This window comes from Conger conger, chromosome 11 (assembly GCF_963514075.1).
Source record: "Conger conger chromosome 11, fConCon1.1, whole genome shotgun sequence".
In the NCBI taxonomy this organism is placed as follows: Eukaryota; Metazoa; Chordata; class Actinopteri; order Anguilliformes; family Congridae; genus Conger; species Conger conger.
The window spans coordinates 44,315,517-44,334,960 of record NC_083770.1 but is presented as its reverse complement, the minus strand read 5'-3'; the positions used below and the strand labels follow the sequence as shown (position 1 = coordinate 44,334,960).

The 19,444-nt window shown below is 42.0% G+C and overlaps 1 protein-coding gene across 1 annotated transcript in view; it reads left to right on the top strand.

Annotated features, from left to right (window-relative positions):
- Positions 1–5,977: 5,977 nt before the first annotated feature.
- Positions 5,978–19,444, top strand: part of zmat4a (zinc finger, matrin-type 4a) — a 97,658-nt gene continuing 84,191 nt past the window's right edge. The window contains exon 1 of the mRNA XM_061261151.1: positions 5,978–6,110. Coding sequence (XP_061117135.1) covers positions 6,024–6,110 — 87 coding nt within the window. The 5' untranslated portion in view covers positions 5,978–6,023. The remainder of the gene's footprint in view (positions 6,111–19,444) is intronic.

Here is a 19,444-nt window from a genome sequence, read left to right as displayed (position 1 = left end):
TTATTCCGGCCGAGTCTTCAGTGGTCTCTGAAGGTCAGAGGTGAGCGTGAAATATGAGAGACGTACAGTATGCGACTCAGAGCCCCCGCGGTTCTCTCTGTGGAGGCCCGGGTTTGAGGAATACAGTCATGCGTCTAATGTCTCCAAACTCTCAGCGCTCGATTTGCCTGTCTTCGCCCCAGCGCAGCTCATATCTTACCTGTCAGGGCCTGTCATTCGCCTCAGCCATCACGCGATCCCCCTGGACCCTTATCGTTTTGGGTGAGTCCGTCTGCCTGAACGTGATGCAGCCCACGTTTGATCAGCACTGTCACTTGTGAATGGCGGTTTTGACTCGGGAATTTACGCAGAGGGGGTAATACCATATAATTAGCTGGCAGTAGCCTCCGGTGTAATGTAATAAAAAAAGAAAGAAAATACATCCCTGATGTGCAGGTGTGGGAGAAAAGAGCATTAAAGCTGAAAATAAATACCCTCTGTGAAATATCATCGCTTCCCCTTGTCCATTGAAGGGAGCACTATGGAGACAATTTCCACCATACTTTCTGATATTCTGTTTCCACTCTGTTTCTTTTTCCTTTTTTATCTTCTCATCCCTGCAGTTAGTGAACCCACCTTTCGTGGAACGGGGGACCACCGAGGTTGGAGAGACCTTCACAGAGACTCACGTCTGCCTTGGAGGAAGGCTTGTGATGCCAGGACTGTGCTCCCGCCCTCGAGGCCCCATGTCAGGGCGGAAGGCCTTCCTCCAGCGCCGGACACTGCGTTTCCGCATCAAGCACACAACGCTGGCTGACAGCTCGCCGCACCCAGCTTCCTGTTCTGTGGGAACTTAATTTCTCCTGACAATGGTTTGCAGCGGAGAGGTACCCACCTCCTCCCTCTGCAGTTGAGGACATTGGCGGTGCGTATTGTGAGGGGGGGGGGGGGGGGGGCGCCTTGCGAGGTTTCTGTGCTGATGGCATTTGTTCCCTGCACATGCAAGGGCTTTCGTGAAAAACAAAATGGCGGGTGTGTCTAGCATGCACATGGCCACGTGTCTGACCGATGCGGTCGACGTGCGATTCGGGAAGAGGGGCTGGGCAGGGGTGGGGGAGGGGTGCGGGCGCGGTGGACCGACGCCATAGCGATCAATTTTAATCTCTCTCGCTCCCCCATGCAATTAATCAACAAGGTTCTTAATTGTGTTTACTGTTGACCGCCAGCCTCCTTGCTTCGCCCTCCTGAATTTGGCACAGTGACAACTAGGTTAAAACATCAACTGAAATGATTACACCCTCCCCCTCAAACAACAACCAAACAAAAACCAATCAATGAGAAAATACCCCTACCCCACATTTCAATGTATTTTGTGATCCCTGGAAGTGTGTCACCCTTAACTGAGGAGGAGTGCAGATATTGTCAGCTACATGATAGACAGAAGTGGGCGGATGTGTCCGTATTCTCTGTTGGCAATGAACATCTTACAGGCTGGCCACTGGGGAATAAGAAGCAATTTATTTAGCTGTAGTGGCTCAACCTTGATTAATAGGGCATACGTTTAATTACATCTAAGTGATTTTCATATATTAATGGTTGTCTGCAAGTGCCAGTATTACTAGTGGCAATGCTGAAAAATGATTCTATGACTTTTATAATGTGACTTAAAATGCAATTTAGTTCTCATATTAGGGCAAAAGGGAAATCATAGTACTTTTAATAAGACTGGTGAGAGATGATCTTGACCCAACTCTTATTCTGAATTTAGTATTCCCAATATCTTTCTTTATTCTATTTCCTTCCTGCTGTATGATGATGATGATGATGATGATGATGATGATGATACTTTAACAGGGAATCACAAGTAATACTATTTCTGCCACATCTGAAATGTTCTATTTATTGCTGTAGCATGTATATATTTATGTATGTATGTATGTGTTATTGTAGCCCTGCTATTGTACCAAGTTACCCTGTTCACTTGAAAATGACTCACAAAATATGGAATTGTCAAATGACAAATGCCTAGGCCATATATATAGGCCGAATAATTAGTCTAAATGTGTTGATCATGGGTACTGTGGCATTGATCACCATGTAATCAAAGCAACAGCCTTTAGATCACAAGTAGGCCTATAGGTATTGCTGAGTTCATGTATATGTTCTTAAGTGATAAAAAGCTGCTGACGGGTTCTTGGCAATAGACAAACTGCTTTTTGGAATGACATTCACCATCTTGGGGCACAAATTAAACTGCTGTTTTAATACACTCCTATCTGAATTTTTTGTGATCCAATTCAAATCAAGTCAGAGGTAAGGTCAGTTGGCTTTGACTTGGCTGTAGTGGCTTTGCAGAATACCTTCTGCTGGATTATATGTAGAAAGCCAGTGGCAGTGCAATTATGGAAGGAAACCACATCTGATTTGCGATCACATTTTCCGCTCAGCTCTGACTCAAACCATCTCTGCACAATCATGCCACCCCAGAATATCCCGCCTCTACAGCCTGCCACATTCCGGCAGGTGCAGAATAACGATTTCTTAAAATACACTGTCTGCTCCTTTACAGGAAGCCCTCGCAATTTCAAATCTATAGTCTCCAAAATTAAGAAAGTAGAAATAACATTAAAAATAGATAGACATATTCCATACAGTATATTTTGTGGATTTGTGGATTGTAAAAAAAATAAAATAATAAATAAAAAAGGATCTTGGTTCTGGTATCACTGGCGTATTAAATAATGCAACACACTGTAGGACCCAGGGTGCCCTGCGTATTCCACGGGCTACTGTAGCCGCTGGCACATTTTAAAACTCATCGCTACAATAATCTTAATATTACTGCTTTATGGTGTGATTGAGTGTCCACATAAAGCACACAATTATGTCAAGACCCAAGGGAACCTTTACTGGGGATCTTAAAAGGGGTTTCAGCACAGAGGGCAAGGTCTGGGCTGGAATGGACTAGCTCTGTGTTCATTATGTAATTATGTCACACGTCCGGGGGGCGGGGGGTTATTTATGTTTCAGAGGAAAGTAAAACTCTGCCCGTGCATGAGGGGTTTAAACCTTTTAGTGCTACATCAACGGTGGCTGTCGGACCCACAACGCTACTGTAATAGTACGTTTTTTTTTTAAAAGCATGAAAAAAATGTTTTATGGCAGCTTAATAAAATTCTGACCCTTCTACAGGCCGAGCCGTACAATGCAGACTGACTGAAGATCTAACTGCTTTGTGCTCAGCGGGCAGACGTAGACGCAGAAATGAGAGACGTGAGGCGAGAACACATGAGTGTGCAGCCCTGCCTACGCAGCACAGGCCAAAATCTGTATTCCACTAGTCCCATACTCTGCTTGTGCAAAGCTCATGTGAGCTGGCATTGCGTATTGAGCTTGATTTGGCTGAAACCTATCGGATAGGTGTGTTGCGAGGTTATCACAAGGCATAGGCATCCTCTAAAGGCAGCGGTAATGAAGTTGAGGGTGTTCTGATGTGCATTGATTTTGGTGAAGAGCACCAGACCATGACCTGCCCTTTTGTTCTCGCTCTCCGGAACTTCAAAGAGCGGTGTGCAGTGGGTTCAGCCACCGCTCTCATTTCAGGTCCTCACACATTTTTTAAAAAGGTACAGAAGCTCACTTTGATAGGTGAAGTGAAAGCTGAATTTTGTTCTTGTTTGGAAGCAGTGTTCTCTTGAATAATATTTTTCTGTGGCGGTGGAATAAACCCTCAAAAGCTGTTTGCACTTCATTCATTTATTTTAAGCTCGGCACAGCCTTTGGGATTTGACAAACACAGCGATGATTTAGTTTGTTTTCAGTTGCTCCCTGGGATTTCGTCCTCCTTAAAATTTTCTGTGCTCTTACATCTCACAGCAGCACACAGTATTTCATCTGTATCTTAGCTAATTTCTTTTGACAAAACAATAGGTGGCAAGCTAGAATTTACAGAGGTGAAGATGTCATGAGAACAATTGGCCCATAAAACATTATCCAATTATATTTTAAAATTATGTTTTAGGCGTCCAGTGTAGGCCGTTGAAGTTTTATACACCCTGACTTTCTGAAATGAATAAATCAGTGAAAGTGCACTTTCTCATTGCTGCTGCAATTTGATAGGAGATCGAGGACATTTCCCAACCCAACACACCTGCCTTAACTTGATAAGCGACAGAAATGAATGCACACAGTGTCACAGTTTCTGTGGCAAACAAGTGCGAAAATGGTTGGATGGTCTGTTCACTACTGTCTTATGGAGTATTTTTTTAGGCTGAACACTAGTTGGCGATGTTCTGTACATTTTCTTAACGTTCTGTCTTTTCCCGACTTGTCCATTTGGCACTTATTGTGTGTCTCTCCAAACACCCTTGTGTTTCAACAGATTATTTTGCCATTTATTTTGATCCAATGAAGTTTAGTCTTTACATAGAAAAACATAGTCTGTGAAATATGCCTATGCAACACAATTGTGTGATTTGAAGCACGCTGCTTCAACTAGTTACTTGCTGTATTGCTAACACCCAACTGCACTTGTAGGTCTTCCTTAAAAACTATTTCATTTGAAATAATTTTTGCAGTACACAAATGTAGTTAATATGTGACACATCAGTTTTCCCTCACAAACCTCATAGAAAAAATACAGGGAACAGGAATTCATCTGAACTGAGGACTGAAGTATGAACCACAAACAGATGTGGTAGGGATGTGTACAGCTTCTGTTTTCAGATATAACATGGCTTGTATTAATTAGTCAAGTTAACTACAGTACATTATAAATACACAACACTAATCTAAATAGGAGCAGCCTGTAGTGTAGTGGATAAAGGTATATGACTGGGAGTCAGGGGAGGATTGTCTCCTGCTTAGCCTAATCAACTGTACGTCGCTTTGGATACGAGTATCTGCCAAATGCCATTAATGTAATTTAATGTAATAATAAAAAATAAAAAAATTCCCTCTGGGCCATCTACATTTCTATGTAGCTATATGGCTGTTCTACATCATGGTAAATATGTTTTTCTATGTGGTGTACTTTTCAGTGATGCGATATCATATATTGAAATACATGAATGCTAATACGCATTTACCAGTATGTTGTGTTTTACAAACCACAAATGTCATATATTTCATGTTCCTAGTAGTCGAGAGGAGAGCTATGATTGAGAAACATCACAGTAATACATAATGTATGAATGTCATGCCAGCTGTGATATTTACAATATATTGTATTTTACTTATTTATAAAGTGTCCATTATTCACGTGAGGGTACTTGGCTTTTAATTCACCACATTTCCAGAGCAAGGCAGGGAATGGGGAAGGAAAACTACATTACACTGTAACTGTACTTTCAGAACCAATACACTATCTTCCAATGTTGATGAACATTGAAGAATGTTACCTATCACTGCAGAAAGGGTAGCCAGTCACTGCACAGGAGACCAATATTTTCACAGGCTGATATAACTTGTGAGTAGGTAGGCCTATGAATGAAACTGGACTATGGATGCAGCTCAGTCAATCGCAGCACTTGCAACTACATGAAAAAAGTGCATATACTTTCATGTAATTTAATTTAAGCCTAGAATAAAATTATCCATCCAAAAATAGACTTTGATCTACATTCAATCAATATTTGACCTCAAATTTGACTTTCAAAAACGCAAGTGTTCTACGTGCCAAGCGATCGGCAAAGAACAAATGCAGTTGCCTTTTAATTGCAAATTTGAGCTGAAGAAAAGTGTTAATTGAACCCAGCTCTTTATGTTTGTCTAGCCAACTAATGATTACGGCATTGCTCTGCACAGTGGCGCAGCATTTACTGAGCCAGGTGCTGAGCTATAGAGAACCACCTGCTAGGCAACTGCCTGGTCTCCGTTTACTGATGCTCGTTAGAGAGGTAGTGGGGGAGCTCCATACTACTACTACAACCAACCGGCCAATGAGGTGGTAGCGGGGCGGAGAGCAAGCTGGTATGTTACTACTGTACTGCAGGCAGCTGTGGAAGCATCTTATATTAGCTACAAGCATTTCGATCAGTTAGTCAATGGATTATACCGTTTCCGTTCAAGTGCAACATCAACTGACGGTGTTTCCGACCCACTTATACCAGGGTTACAGTTTGGAGTTACAGGTACATTTTATTTATGCGTTCATGTGTGGCGTGACGTTAACGTTTCCCTATCTTTCTGTTGTTCTGGACCGAAGTAACCCCTTTTCTCAAACTCTGTTGTAAACAGGTCTACTGTAAAGCAGTGTTACGAGAGATGCTTTCTCGGTACTCGTGGTCTGGATTCAGATTCGGATGTCCGTTCCGTCTTTCTTGTGTCAGCGCCTTTTAGGAAAATGTGTGTATGTACAATGTCCACAAATGAGCTTGCTTAGTGCATATCCACCTTGTCCATTACGTTGACTGTTTTGATACACTGCCAGAGGCAGTTGATGCGTAATTTCACATAGCAGGTTCAATAACGGGAAAGTGCGTGTCCGAGGCGACTGCTCAAAGCATTGTGGAAATAATGGGTTGATTCAGTTTGCAGTGGTTGTCTTCGTACCCAATCAGTGCCAACACGGGACGAATAGCTCAACGTCTCTGTGCATCAAACCACAGTATCCGCAAATCTATCAGCCACTTTTAGAAGAGATTGCGCTGCAGGAAGTTTTGGGTATATGGGTCGGTGAATGCGTTCGGTTCTTTCGAAATTATCACGGATACAACGTTGGTGACATTATTATCTGCATTGGAATTCGTTTTTATATTCTGTCTTGAATCAACACCTGATACATGCGAGAATTTTAAAATACAGAAGCTACAGTATACATATGACCTAATTTGCTTTACCGGTTGAACCAAATATTTTAAAATGCAGCAAGTGGCGTTACATGTCGCTTGTATCATATTGATATAATTGTTTGGAGATTCAAGAAACAGGCTCAGTGTGTCTTCATTGTATATTTATCTTCATGCATGAGTGTTAATATTTGTTATTCGCTATAGCCTACTGTCTACTGTCTTAGCCATGAGTGCGACACAGGTTATTTTTTATTTCTAATTAAGTAAAGTTTTCGGTTCGTGTAAAAACCTGTATTAATTTTCGTAAATATATTATGTAGCTTACGTGATTTCATTGTTTCGTTGTTCTATGCATTGCAGCCTAATGACAATGGAAAGTGAGTTTTGAATGTTCATGTACACATTTGAGTGATTGTTTTTCCAGGTGCTGCTGAGTTTGAAATAGTCGTTGAGCCTTTATTAGCATTAAGTCTCCTTTCTTCCGTTTTCTTCGTGTTAGGCACTTTATAAAAGGTGTCTGCTGCTTGTCCTGCCACATATCAAGGCTTTTTAAAGCAACTAGCTCCTTACACATATCTGTGTACAGTGCGTAAGGGAGTTATATGAAAACAGAAAATATTACTTATTTAGACAGTTTACTGTACACAATTTAGTATGGCTCAAAGAAATGGTTCTATTTGCTGTGCCCCAAAATATAATTTCTGTCTTTGGTTTTGGGAAATTAAAATAAAACGCTAACATCGTGTCTTCGTAATAACATCAAACAGGCTGAGTGCTGTGGTGCATTGATTTTCATAATCAAGGTTAAAACCTACTGTACCTGATCATTTGAATCTCCTCAATCCTCACTAAAAATGAAGACATTAATTTATTTGAAACTGCATGCTGTACATGCGATTACTTTTACAATTTAATTACATCTTAGAAAAAAGTAACTAAATGAAATACTCATGTGGCCATTTCTTTTAACCAAATATCTTAATATTATCTAAACAATTTTGTTTGTGAAGCAATTGGTTGACATATTGATATAAATCTGATGGAAATATTGCTTAACCTAACCCATTGGAAGTGTTCCATTATTATTGCACATTTATTTGTGAAGTTCTTAACAAAAGTGACATTTTAGGATGGAGTAGCCTAGTCCACCCCCATCCGTTCCTGCTGCTTTGTTGAACGTGTCTGACAGACCATAAATGCACCAAGCTGGTCATTCGATGAAGGTTTGCAGAATAATAAACAGAAACATGTTCTATTTGTTGTATGCTTTGGATTATGTTACTGCCTTCGAGGCAGCCAATATTTGTATTGTCTGTTACCCTCATCAACAGCATGGCAGTTGCAAAGAGCATGTGATATGAGTGATTAGTGCACTGTGTACTTCCAAGGCTGTATGGAGAGCAATACTTATTTCTTGTGAGAGTTTTAGGAATGTGCATGCAAGGCCCTTGCAGTCACCCTGATGTTTTTGGTAAATCAATGCATTGAGAAAGGAATTTCTGAGATGAACTTATCTCATTCATAATGGATGCATCGTAGTCAATGCCTTTTTGTATATGCTGTGAGAGGGGAAAAAAGCAAATTGGTCTCTCGAAGACTAGATTAAAGTACACCTAGCATTCCATTTTAAGTTTTTCATCCAGTCTGTTTGCTCTGCCTTTTTACATTCCACAAGATCAAAGCCCTCATTAAAGAGATCAGCCAAAGTCGGGGTGAGAAGTTGAATCGCTCTTTTTCCCAGTGGAAAGACTTGCAGTACAAGCCACAGTGACAGAATTTGTACACTATTAAGTTTAGTATCTTGGTCAGATTCCATTTTTAATACTGCTGTGTCTGCCATTCTGTCTCTGCCTCTTGAGTGTGTCATTTGCCTACACTGGCATTTCACAAAGTTATTTGGTCTCTGGAGGAATCAGAGCTAGTGTATGCTTACTTAGGGGAATAAGCCTTTTTCATCACATCTAAAATTATTCCGACCTGCTCGGTTATTGATGGTGTACGTTTTGTGGAAAGAACAGGTGTTGATTACCGCTGCGAGAATTGGTACACTGCCTTGAAATATTAACAAATGAGCCTGCAGTATGTTATCATCAGCTTGTGTTTTGTTAAGGGAATTACACTCGATTTGATGTGAGTTTAATGTCTTTATGCTAATGTTACGGCTTGAATTACTTGGAAAAATTGAAGATGGATTAAAAAAAAAAACTGGAAATGGTGTTGGAAAGGAATCAACACCTTCCAGTTACATTTCCCAGTGAAAAGTGCAGCCTTTTTCGCTTGTTTGGTGGCTCAACAGGATCGAGGCGAATACTCCATGGAGTCTTTGCATCCAGCTCAAGGGCAGTGGGCAATTTGCACTACCTGCCACACTAACCCACGCATCGTAATTAGTGTGAAACAGATTCTGTATACTCCACACATTGTCAACTCTTTGGATTTCCTAACCCCTTTTCATATATGGGGACTGCCACAGAAAAAATGCTAAATATAGTGTCCTCTTAAAAAACCTGTGTATTGGCAAATAACTAAATACTTGCAATAGCTACTGTTAATTATGTAATAAGTGGTACCTATATTTAGCCTAAGGTGGAAATACGGCCAATGTAACTAGTTTGTATCAGTGTCTACCATCCGGCATGGCAGGTAAATATCAGAGAAATGCACCAGTCAAAACAATGATTTTTTTCCTCTTGTCTGAGAAAATATTCTTGAATTTTAGGCTGTGCCCTACAGTTGGGCTGTGCCCAATTCCATTTAAATGCAGTTCTTTAATTGAATTCAGAAATTATGGTTATGATGGTTATGAGTTCCTTGCGGTAATACGTCCATAGGGTCCCAGTTGTCTGTAGTGGGAGATGCACACCATCACACAGCAGATAGTACCTGACTCAACATGGACACATGGTGATTCAAAATGGCGATGCAAGAAAAGGAAAAAAAATGTATATAAATAGACATTTTTATGTCTACCTGTGTTTGTGTGAGCATGTGTCTACCTGCACTGTTGCCTCACAGCAAGAAGCTACTGGATTGAAATCCAGGACAGGGCCTTTCTGTGTGGAGTTTGCATGTTCTCCCTGTGTCTGAGTGGGTTTCCTCCAGTTACTCTTGTTTCTTCCCACAGTCTAAAGACATGCAGGTTATGATGATGGATTGGCGTCCTCTCCCAGGTGTATTCCTGCCTCTCTCATTGGCTCCAGCACCCCCCACAACCCTGACCAGGAATAAGCGCAGTAGATAATGGCCAGTCTGTATACTGGTTTTTATTCCAGCCAATTGCCATGATTTTAATTTGCAGACAGCTCTATAAATGACCCTGGTTCAAGCCTGTACTTGAACACAGTAAAACCATTAGGATACCCTTGCAGTCTGCAGCTGTAGCCGGTACACATGTCAGATAAGATATGATTGAGTCAATTAAATAATTAAAACCACAAGTTGGCATAAAATCCTGAAACGGATCGGCCCTTGTTGGGTGGATGTTCATGAATATGTAATGTGAATCTTCGAACCTTTTTTAATCCATCCTTTATCCCCATGTTTGCTGTTTTTCTTGCAGTTTGCAGGCCTTTCGTATATGATGGGCCTTCCCCCCCCCCCACTGCAGTGCAGACCGTGTGCTGTGAAGTGATGGGAACGGAGTGAACTCAATGTGCACTTGTTGCTGGCTGATTGCAGCTTTCCGTTCAACAGAAGAGGTTGCTGTTGCTTGTTGAGAAGGGGGAGAACTCTTCCCTCTGACTGAAACCCTCCTTTCTGGAGTGATGCTACAACCAATTACGTGCTGAGAGGCAGGTCACAGTCACGGCCGGCCTGGTTAGGGTGCTGTACAGGACTTGGGTGCGTTGCTGCACTGAAGCCAAATACATTAGTGGGACACGCCACCCAAGAGCGCATCTTGGAGTCATTCCTCAGCAGGTTTCTCATGTAGACTTCGAGACCTGCAGGCATTGAGGTGGGGCACATCAGTTTTAACAGGTTTTATTTTCCTCATGCACTTTTCACTGCAGTTTTTTACATTTTATTTGGTGGAAAAATTGCATCCATTAGCAAGACAACTCAAACTGCTCCGCCAGCCCCACGTAATGCTCTTCGTTAGGTACCCAGGAATGCATCATCAATTTTTGAATTCAGGCTGCTTCAAAAGATAACCTATGGGGACATCACTTGCCACCATAAAAGACAGGACAGACAGTGTCTCTGGGGCTGTACGAGAACATTTCTCCTAATGGGAATTTTAGCCTTTGTCAGGGAAGGGTGGAAATTGATGCTGGTTATCTGACAGCCCATGGATATAGCAGCTACATTTGTTTGTCAGTTTGGAAATCCGTTGTCCTGTTGTTGTCAACACAACATGTTATTTTCTTGGCTTTATCACGTTAGAATTTACAGGCAATTCATTTATCAGTCTATTGAATGCGATCCGCTTACAGACAACTCATGCTGCAGGCTTATATTGGCTGAATGTGCTGTATCAGATCACATTCAGAGCCACCTCATTTTAATGTACAGCTGGCCACTTTCAGAGATTTTCTTCTAAATTTTAATGACTTACTGTACAGGTTACTCTTTGAGAGTCTTTTAAGCCTCGTCAATTTTATCGATCATCATGGGTTCTCAGCCTTCAACCTTAGGGGGCTGAGGAAGGCGTGCCTTGCAGAAGCGCCAATGAAAATGGCTTCAGACTTCAGCAATTCCCTTAGGGGTACAGTATCTTTTCCCAAATCCATTCCTGGCGTCTCTTCCGTTGGAAACATGTTGGTCCTCCTGGAAACCTGTAATTATTCACTGCGTCTGGCCTGACCTTCCTCTATGGATCCGATGCGTCCTCAGCTACAGTTCAGGGGGTGTGTTAATACAGGAGGGAAATTGGTACATTAGCACGATTTCACGGCTCTGCTTCAACTCATTAATTTCCGTTATTTCAACGGGTTGTGGTTTGCACTATAAGCATGAACACATGGGCCAGATGGCCTTGTAATAACCTATCATTTTCAGGCAGCACATCCACAAAGACTGGGAGGCTTTCAAACCACACAATGTAGCACTGCAGTTTCATGCAGATACAGTGCGTTACTGAGACACAGTATTGACCTCGCAGATGTGCGACTCCTCCAGGCAGATAAAGTGATTCATTAGGAGAACATTACTGTACCTGGAGCTCAAAATGAAATCGCCCACATTAGCCATGTACAATCACATGTCTGGCGCATACCGATCGATACTCTTCATGAATGGATTTGTAACATCCACTGATTACAAAGTGATTGCTCCCAAGAAAATGCGATATGCGTTCCATATAGAGCAGGTGAATTTAAATTAATCTTCGAGACGCACAATTTAATCAGCCCCATTCTGAATGTTGAACAAATGCCAAAATGTTTTTTAAAAATATAGTGTGTGTTGTATAGAATAAGTGATGTGTATAAGCATCCGTTTCCTGTGATCCCTCTTCCTTTGATCGCACACATTATTCACTGGCTTCTCCATCTCCGTGACCTCTTCACTGGCCTTGACTGACAGCTGAGATATATAGCAGCTGGTAAATATCTTTCTGAGATAGCTTAGTCTTGTTGTTGCAATGATAGATTATTGCTTTTTGACTCGACTACAGTAGTGAAATTTACGGTTTCATATGCATGCAGATTCTCTAGGCAGACGTTTCTCCCATTGCATCCCAACTGACCAAGCTAAAATTGTGTAACATCAAGTGCCATCATTCATAACTCTTCCAGTGTGTAAAGAAAAAAAACAATATATATATATATACATATACCGCATTCTCTTGCACATTACAATCACATGCTGATATAGATGAAGTACTAACCTTGCTTGAAACTGCATAGCGTGCAATACTGAAGGTCAATTGATTGGGCATGATTGTTCTAGGTTGTATTGGGTTTGAACTCAGTTCATTTCAAAGGCATCCAGACACTGCCATTGCAGTGCAGGGTACTGCGTATATCTAAGCGAGAACAAAATGAGGTCTCCTCTGCCTTTATGCTCCCTTTATATCTCCGTCCATCTGTCCTTATCTCATGGCTCGAAAGTACATCTTGAGCAGTGGATCTGAAAGGTCTTTCTTCCTTAAGATAACTTTCACATGTTGGAGGAGAAAGAACATTTGAAGGGAGTCTTAACTGCTTCACTGGCACTCCACTTCCAGTTTGGGTTGTCATAGACGAGACTCACCCTAAGGTGCACGCTTTTTTGACACGGCTTAGAAAACCACTTAGAGGCAGTAAATGACATGGTAAAATAAATAGCCACAGCGTCTGCTATAGTGCAGGACTTTCGTAAAAAAAGGGAAAAGTTTCAAAAGGATTATTTGGAACTGTGCTGACGGAGGGAATGTTATTAAGAAGGAATTAAGACTTAAGTTCTTCTTTATAGCAGTTGCTGAATTTGAAATCTCCTGGATTTAGACTATCACGTGAGGGACATATGATCACAGCGAATGGAAACGCATTCTGCCTTTTATAATTTAAGTCATATATATCGTCACCAGGTTCTCTTCGGGTGTTATGGTCAGGTGGCGTCTTCGAGGTGGAAGTGAAATCTTATTTGGGGAAGATGAGAGTGTGGCAGACACGCTCCGGATTTCTCATTTTGTAATAGACAGGGTCACTCGCATTGCACCTGACCCCAATTCCCATGGGCAGGCAGAAGAATGGCCAGCAGATTAATTTGCAGAGGACTGAGCTATTGTGCTCACCGTGGAAGATGGTTTTTGCCTCCTCCTCAGACAGTGGGTACTGCAGACACATCACTGTGTGGGCCAGGTTTTTGCCTGAGACTGTGGGAACTGCAGATCACTGTGTGGGGCAGGTTTTTGCCTGAGACTGTGGGAACTGCAGATCACTGTGTGGGGATCAGGTTTTTGCCTGAGACTGTGGGAACTGCAGATCACTGTGTGGGGATCAGGTTTTTGCCTTCTCTGCAGATAGTGGGTACCGTAGATCACTGTGTGAGGATCAGGTTTTTGCCTGAGACTGTGGGAACTGCAGATCACTGTGTGAGGATCAGGTTTTTTCCTGAGACAGTGGGTACTGCAGATCACTGTGTGGGGTTTAGCATCTTTGCTAATTTACCCTTTTGGAGCAGTGAGATGGGCCCTTCGTGTAATAGGGTGGCCTGTAGCGTAGTGGTTAAGGTAAATGACTGGGACACACAAGGTTGGTTGTTTGAATCCTGGTGTGGCCACAATAAGATCCGCACAGCTGTTGGGCCCTTGAGCAAGGCCCTTAACCCTGCATTAGCTCCCAGGGAGGAATGTCTCCTGCTTAGTCTAATCAACTGTATGTTGGATAAGAGTGTCTGCCAAATGCCATTAATGTAATGTAATGTAATATAATAATGTCTCCAGGTGTTTTATTGTTAGCGTAGCTTAGTTTTACTGAGCACTCATCATTAATATAAATACATGTATCTACTTCCTCCCCCCAAATAATGAATTTCGTTCACAAGTGATTGGTTTCATTGCCTATAAGAAAATTATAGGACAGTGATGTACAGTTTATGAACCCGTTTAATGACAGTTATCCAGGAAGTGCATACAAAATGTGATATTTTTTGATGGAATGTCGTTACAGCGTTATTGTTGAAGTCATTACCGTACCATAACATATTTAATGTGGAACAATTCCTGCTGCGTGTTGCAAATTTAGGTAAACTTCCTCCCTATAAAATACAAAAACACTAAAGGCCAAAGTAGCTGACCATGTCAGGGTTCATACGAGATGACATATGAGCAGTACGAGTCATTGTAATTATCGACTGCTAGCACTGTATCTCAGAGGTTCATTGTGGTCTTCAGCACTTCATAGCCATTTTCACTATGAAGTGGGGGCCGGGGAGTGAGGGATATGGAGTTAATCTCTGCCTTCATTCAGTGCTGAGAGCAGCTTTTTCCACGCAGCACACCGACAAGCCCATCGTGGTACACGTGCGCTTCTCTACCGCCAACGGCCCCGAACCGGAGACAGCCGTGAGTCTCAGTGTTTCCCGGCAACCTGTTCTGTGAGTAATAGACCTAAACCATGAAGGAGGTCGTTAAAAAAAAGAGAGATGGGGTGCTGAAATCCTGGGGGGTGCCAGCTCAGTTCTTTAATGACCTCTTATTGATCACAGTCCGCTGCTGTTACCTGCCACTGTCACCACGCTGGCTGGCGGTCAAGGGGGCGGTCAGGGGGGCTGGAATAATGTGAAATACTGTACGTGCGTAAATGCCGATCCAGCATATGACAACATCTTTTCATGTGCGTGTATTATGTGGAGGTGTTTTACATTAGGTCCTGAGGCAATATGTTCGTTCATTATTTTTAACGGGAACCAAAAGGCTGCTTATGTTAACGCTGTGCGGCCGCTGCAGCTGCCTGCTGAAACCCCTGAGTTGCCCGGCGGCTGATGCTGACGGCAGTGGGCTCTTTTGGTTCTGCGTAAGTTCAGGGAGATTCATTGTCCGTTTCAATATGTCCGTTTCCCCGGCCTGGTTTATCACCCTTTGCGGGTGGCGGCTGAAGATTTGTGGTGGCGTAAAGTGGGATGGGGACCCTTGACAATCGTTTGGACGGTTGGATTTGGTTATTCCCGGGATACGGGGGGGGGGGTGTTTCCGGTCCAGCTCGGAGAACGGCAGCGTGGGTCAGTTTGGGACAGAGACGGATGGACTGCAGCTGAGCGGTTCAGTGCTGGGAGCAGCTGTTTTCGTCAACGCTGACTACTCCCCTACGGAAATACAATAATGGGTGGCACCTGCTAGGGGCTGGATTCCATTCCTCGGGGGGCTCGTTCAGCTTTGAGTGGGGTTTTCAAACATTTCCAGATTTATGAGTGCTTTCGGTTAAAATTGCCTGTGCACTTGATGTTTTTAAAAGGAATATTGGTAACCTTTCTGGACCTGCTTCCATTGAAAACCACTTTGGTTGAAATTGGAATAAAATTGGCCAGACCTTATGACACTGTCATTTTCCGCAGGTTAATTAAAAAATGTGCGGATTTTCGAGGGGTAGCTGTGTGCTTTATTTAGAGGAGTGTGTGGGGGAAAGCTGTTAAAAAGCAATGCTTTTTGGAGAGATACAGTAACTGTTGTGCTTTATTGGAAGGGTTGATTCGTTTAGAACACTCTAGAATTCTGCACATACAGTAGTATTCAGTTATACACATTGCCTCCTTGTGTTCTCTAGATATACTCAATATTTTCTGAAAATGTTCTTTACTGCTTGTATGGACATTCCTCTTTACAGGATTCATAAACGTAAACCGTAACGATATTGCAAAATAGTCTAAGCCTCTTAGCACAAGTAATTACTTTCTGTATTATTCATTTTTGATGCGTTATTTTTAATGTTATTTTGCATTTTAAATCCAATCTTTTATGTAAACCATTACTCACCCGAAACGACGTTCTTTAAATTAAAAAATCTTACGAGATAGCCACTGGAAGAGAAAGTGAGAAACTGAAGACTTTGGATATCTCTCTCACAAGGATAAACTGTCTTGCAGGAATTTCTTAGTTTTAAAATGGGAACTATAAAGGTATAGCAGCATAGTCCAGCGTGGATGTGTGGCTGCTGTGTGCAGTTGTGGCCCCTCCGTGTGTCCGTCGCCCCGGCCCAGGGCTCTTCCTCCTTCCCCCGTGTCCGTGGCCCTTCTCCAGGACCCGTCTGTTCTGTCCCGCTGGTCTGAAGGTGAACTGATCCCAGGGCACGCATGACACAAAGGTGCATTTTTAATCCAGTGCTATGTGACACCATTGTCTGCTGTATGATGGCGGAACGAAATTTAGTGGAAAATATCTTGCGCATATGTCCGGGGGCCATTCAAAATTCATGAACCCTGGACAGAAACGTGCATTGTTCCCCACGATGGGTAAGGGCAGACACCCATTTTCAATGCGCACAGTAAGCGGCCGGGTTCTCCATTGCAGCTGTGCCTGGCCAACCACAGCAGTGATAAATTATTACTGTCGGGCAGTTTATAACTTGTCTTTTTAAGTAGAAGTATTTGTTTTGTTTTCCCCCTGCTTGCAGATAATCAGCCCTGAAAGAATTTCCTCTTGCCTCTGTAGAGGTGCTTCTCGTTGAAAAACTCCAGTTCTGTCACTTGTTTGAAGGAAAGGCAACAGAACATTAGAGGGATTATCTAATGAAGGCCTGCTGGAATTGAGATGTGAGAGGTTGTTAGTTCTGTTTGTTTCTGCTGCACTGTTGTGTTTACGCAGTCACACCGTCAAAAAAACAAGAACCTTCATTTGTTCTGGGATGGCAGTCTAACCGCGACCTGCTGTGTGTGATCTGAATCGCTGATTAGAAAATGCACCGTTGGAATGATGCTTGGACTTTCTGCAAGGGGAGGTGCTGTCTTTTGATTGGTTTGCGTATCATTGGAGATGACAGTTTGAGAGTGATTTAACAGATTGCAGCAAGTAATGTGCCCTGATACTTAATTTGAAGTGCCGTCTATCCCCGTAAGGTTGATAAGGCGAGTATGTAGCCTGTCATGTTGAGACCGCTCCTCTCAGTGTCCAGCTATCAGACAGCACGCTGGACTTAATGGATGGCTGTTCCACTGCAGTACTGCAGAGCTGCTGCTCCTGTTGTCCTCTGCCTGCCGCTTAATGAAGAACCGTTCCCATTGCATCCTTTTCTCTACCTGACAGCTGTTGGCATCCGGGATAATCAGTCATTGTAGAAGGCAAGGCTTCTGCATTTACTTTATTTTACTGTTGTAGTCATTGTCATTAAACTCAACCGCCTCCTTTTCTATAATAACAATCAAGCAAGACAAAGAAGTTATCATCATTTTTTTTTATCAGAGCAATAATGAGTATGCATTTTATTCCTTGTACTCCAAGTTATATATTTAAATTGGACTTAATAAAAATATATTATAATGTCCTTGCTTCCTTTTGACATCATAAATCCTTTTTAAATCGTTACTCAAATTTCCAGTGTGCTGGGTGCCCATATAACATATGTGCTCCAGCACGTTGAATGCAATTCAAATTCATGTACCAATCCTCATTTAAATAATTCCTTTTCGTCAAAGTTGTTTTAATAAGACTGACAGCCAATCAAAACTTGACGTGATGAAAACAGTTCCTCAAAGTACAATTTGATTTATTCAATTCTTTTGAATGAGGATTAATTCATTTTGTATGCATTTCTTAATATTACCTTACTTTTACCTGTGAAGGTAACTCATTAATGTGGAGAAAATTAAAGTCCATTTAGTGGAATTCAGCACATTTTAATCAGGAATAATGAAGGTTCATTTTAAACACTCTTGTATTTGCTTGCACATTAATTCATAGCACATGAATTTAGTACTGAATACGCCATGATATATTCTTCTGAGGGACGAAAGACAAACACCATGTTCATATTTCATCGCACGGTATTTATCTGTTCTGTATATATAATAATAATAATAATTTATCTAAAATATGGAATGTAAGAGGTTCTCATAATTTTGAAATAGACCCAGAAGACCTGCTCAGTTTACAAGCCGTATGTTAAACCCGTATTATTACTGACAGACCGTTTATCATTTAGAGATATGAGTTTAAAACTACAGGTAGTTGTCGACTTACGACCTATGCAACTTACAATCGTTCGCCTTTACGACCGCGACTGTAATGTGTAGAAAGATGATACTGTACAGTACGTATATTGGTTATAACAATAATGAACAAAGAAAATATTGATGAAATATGACTTAAAGATGATTATAATATCATTACACAGTATAATATATGTAAGGTAATTATAACATAGGCCGACTTACGACCAGTTACAATTCAAGTCGACGACTACCTGTACTTTGAACAAATATATTATCAAAAATGCTTTTTTGTTCATCCTGGTTCTCTTTTACAATGACTCCCTGCTCTCTCTCCCTTTTCGTAAATTGGTATTTGATGGGAAAGATTTTAAATGATGAATTATCTTCTAAACACCTTCCTTACATTAATACTGTAGGTGTATTTGAAGGGGAAGTTATGTTTTTCCATTGGTGTAGTGAATTATGAAGTAGTGTATGAGGCGTTTAATCAGTCGAAACTTAAGGCCTAGTACAGAAGCTTTTCACACCTTACAGTCTTACCTCAAGGGTATTCCATTAGCCTTGTGGGCCTGCATTCTTCCCAGGTCACTGAAGTTTACATTACATTATTGGCATTTGGCAGACGCCCCTATCCAGAGCGACATACAGTTGATTAGGCAGGAGACAATCCTCCCCTGGAGTAATGCATGTCCCAGTCATGTACCTTAACCACTACGCTACCGGCCGCTACGCTACCGGCTGCCCCGAAGTGGTAGCCCTGTACAGGCTATCTGAAGTAGTGCAGATAGCCTGTACAGGTCCATAGTTTCAAGCCGTGGCTGTGTCATTAACCGATGAGGACTGGGGAGACAGTGGCCATCAGTGAGAGAGATGCTTTGCTTTGCTTCCGCGTGGTGTACAGGGTGCAGAATAGCCACAGCCGTGCAGCAAAGGGCATCGGGTCAAGGGCATGTGTTTTCACTAGAACGCTCTGCTATGCTGCTCTGGATGGCACAACAGTCAAGCGACAGTGTTTCGGAACAACAGTGGGGAAAAAGATTCAATGTATTTTATTCGAATTTTGTAATATTCAGTGTTTGAATAATAATGCAATTGTATTATTGATCTGA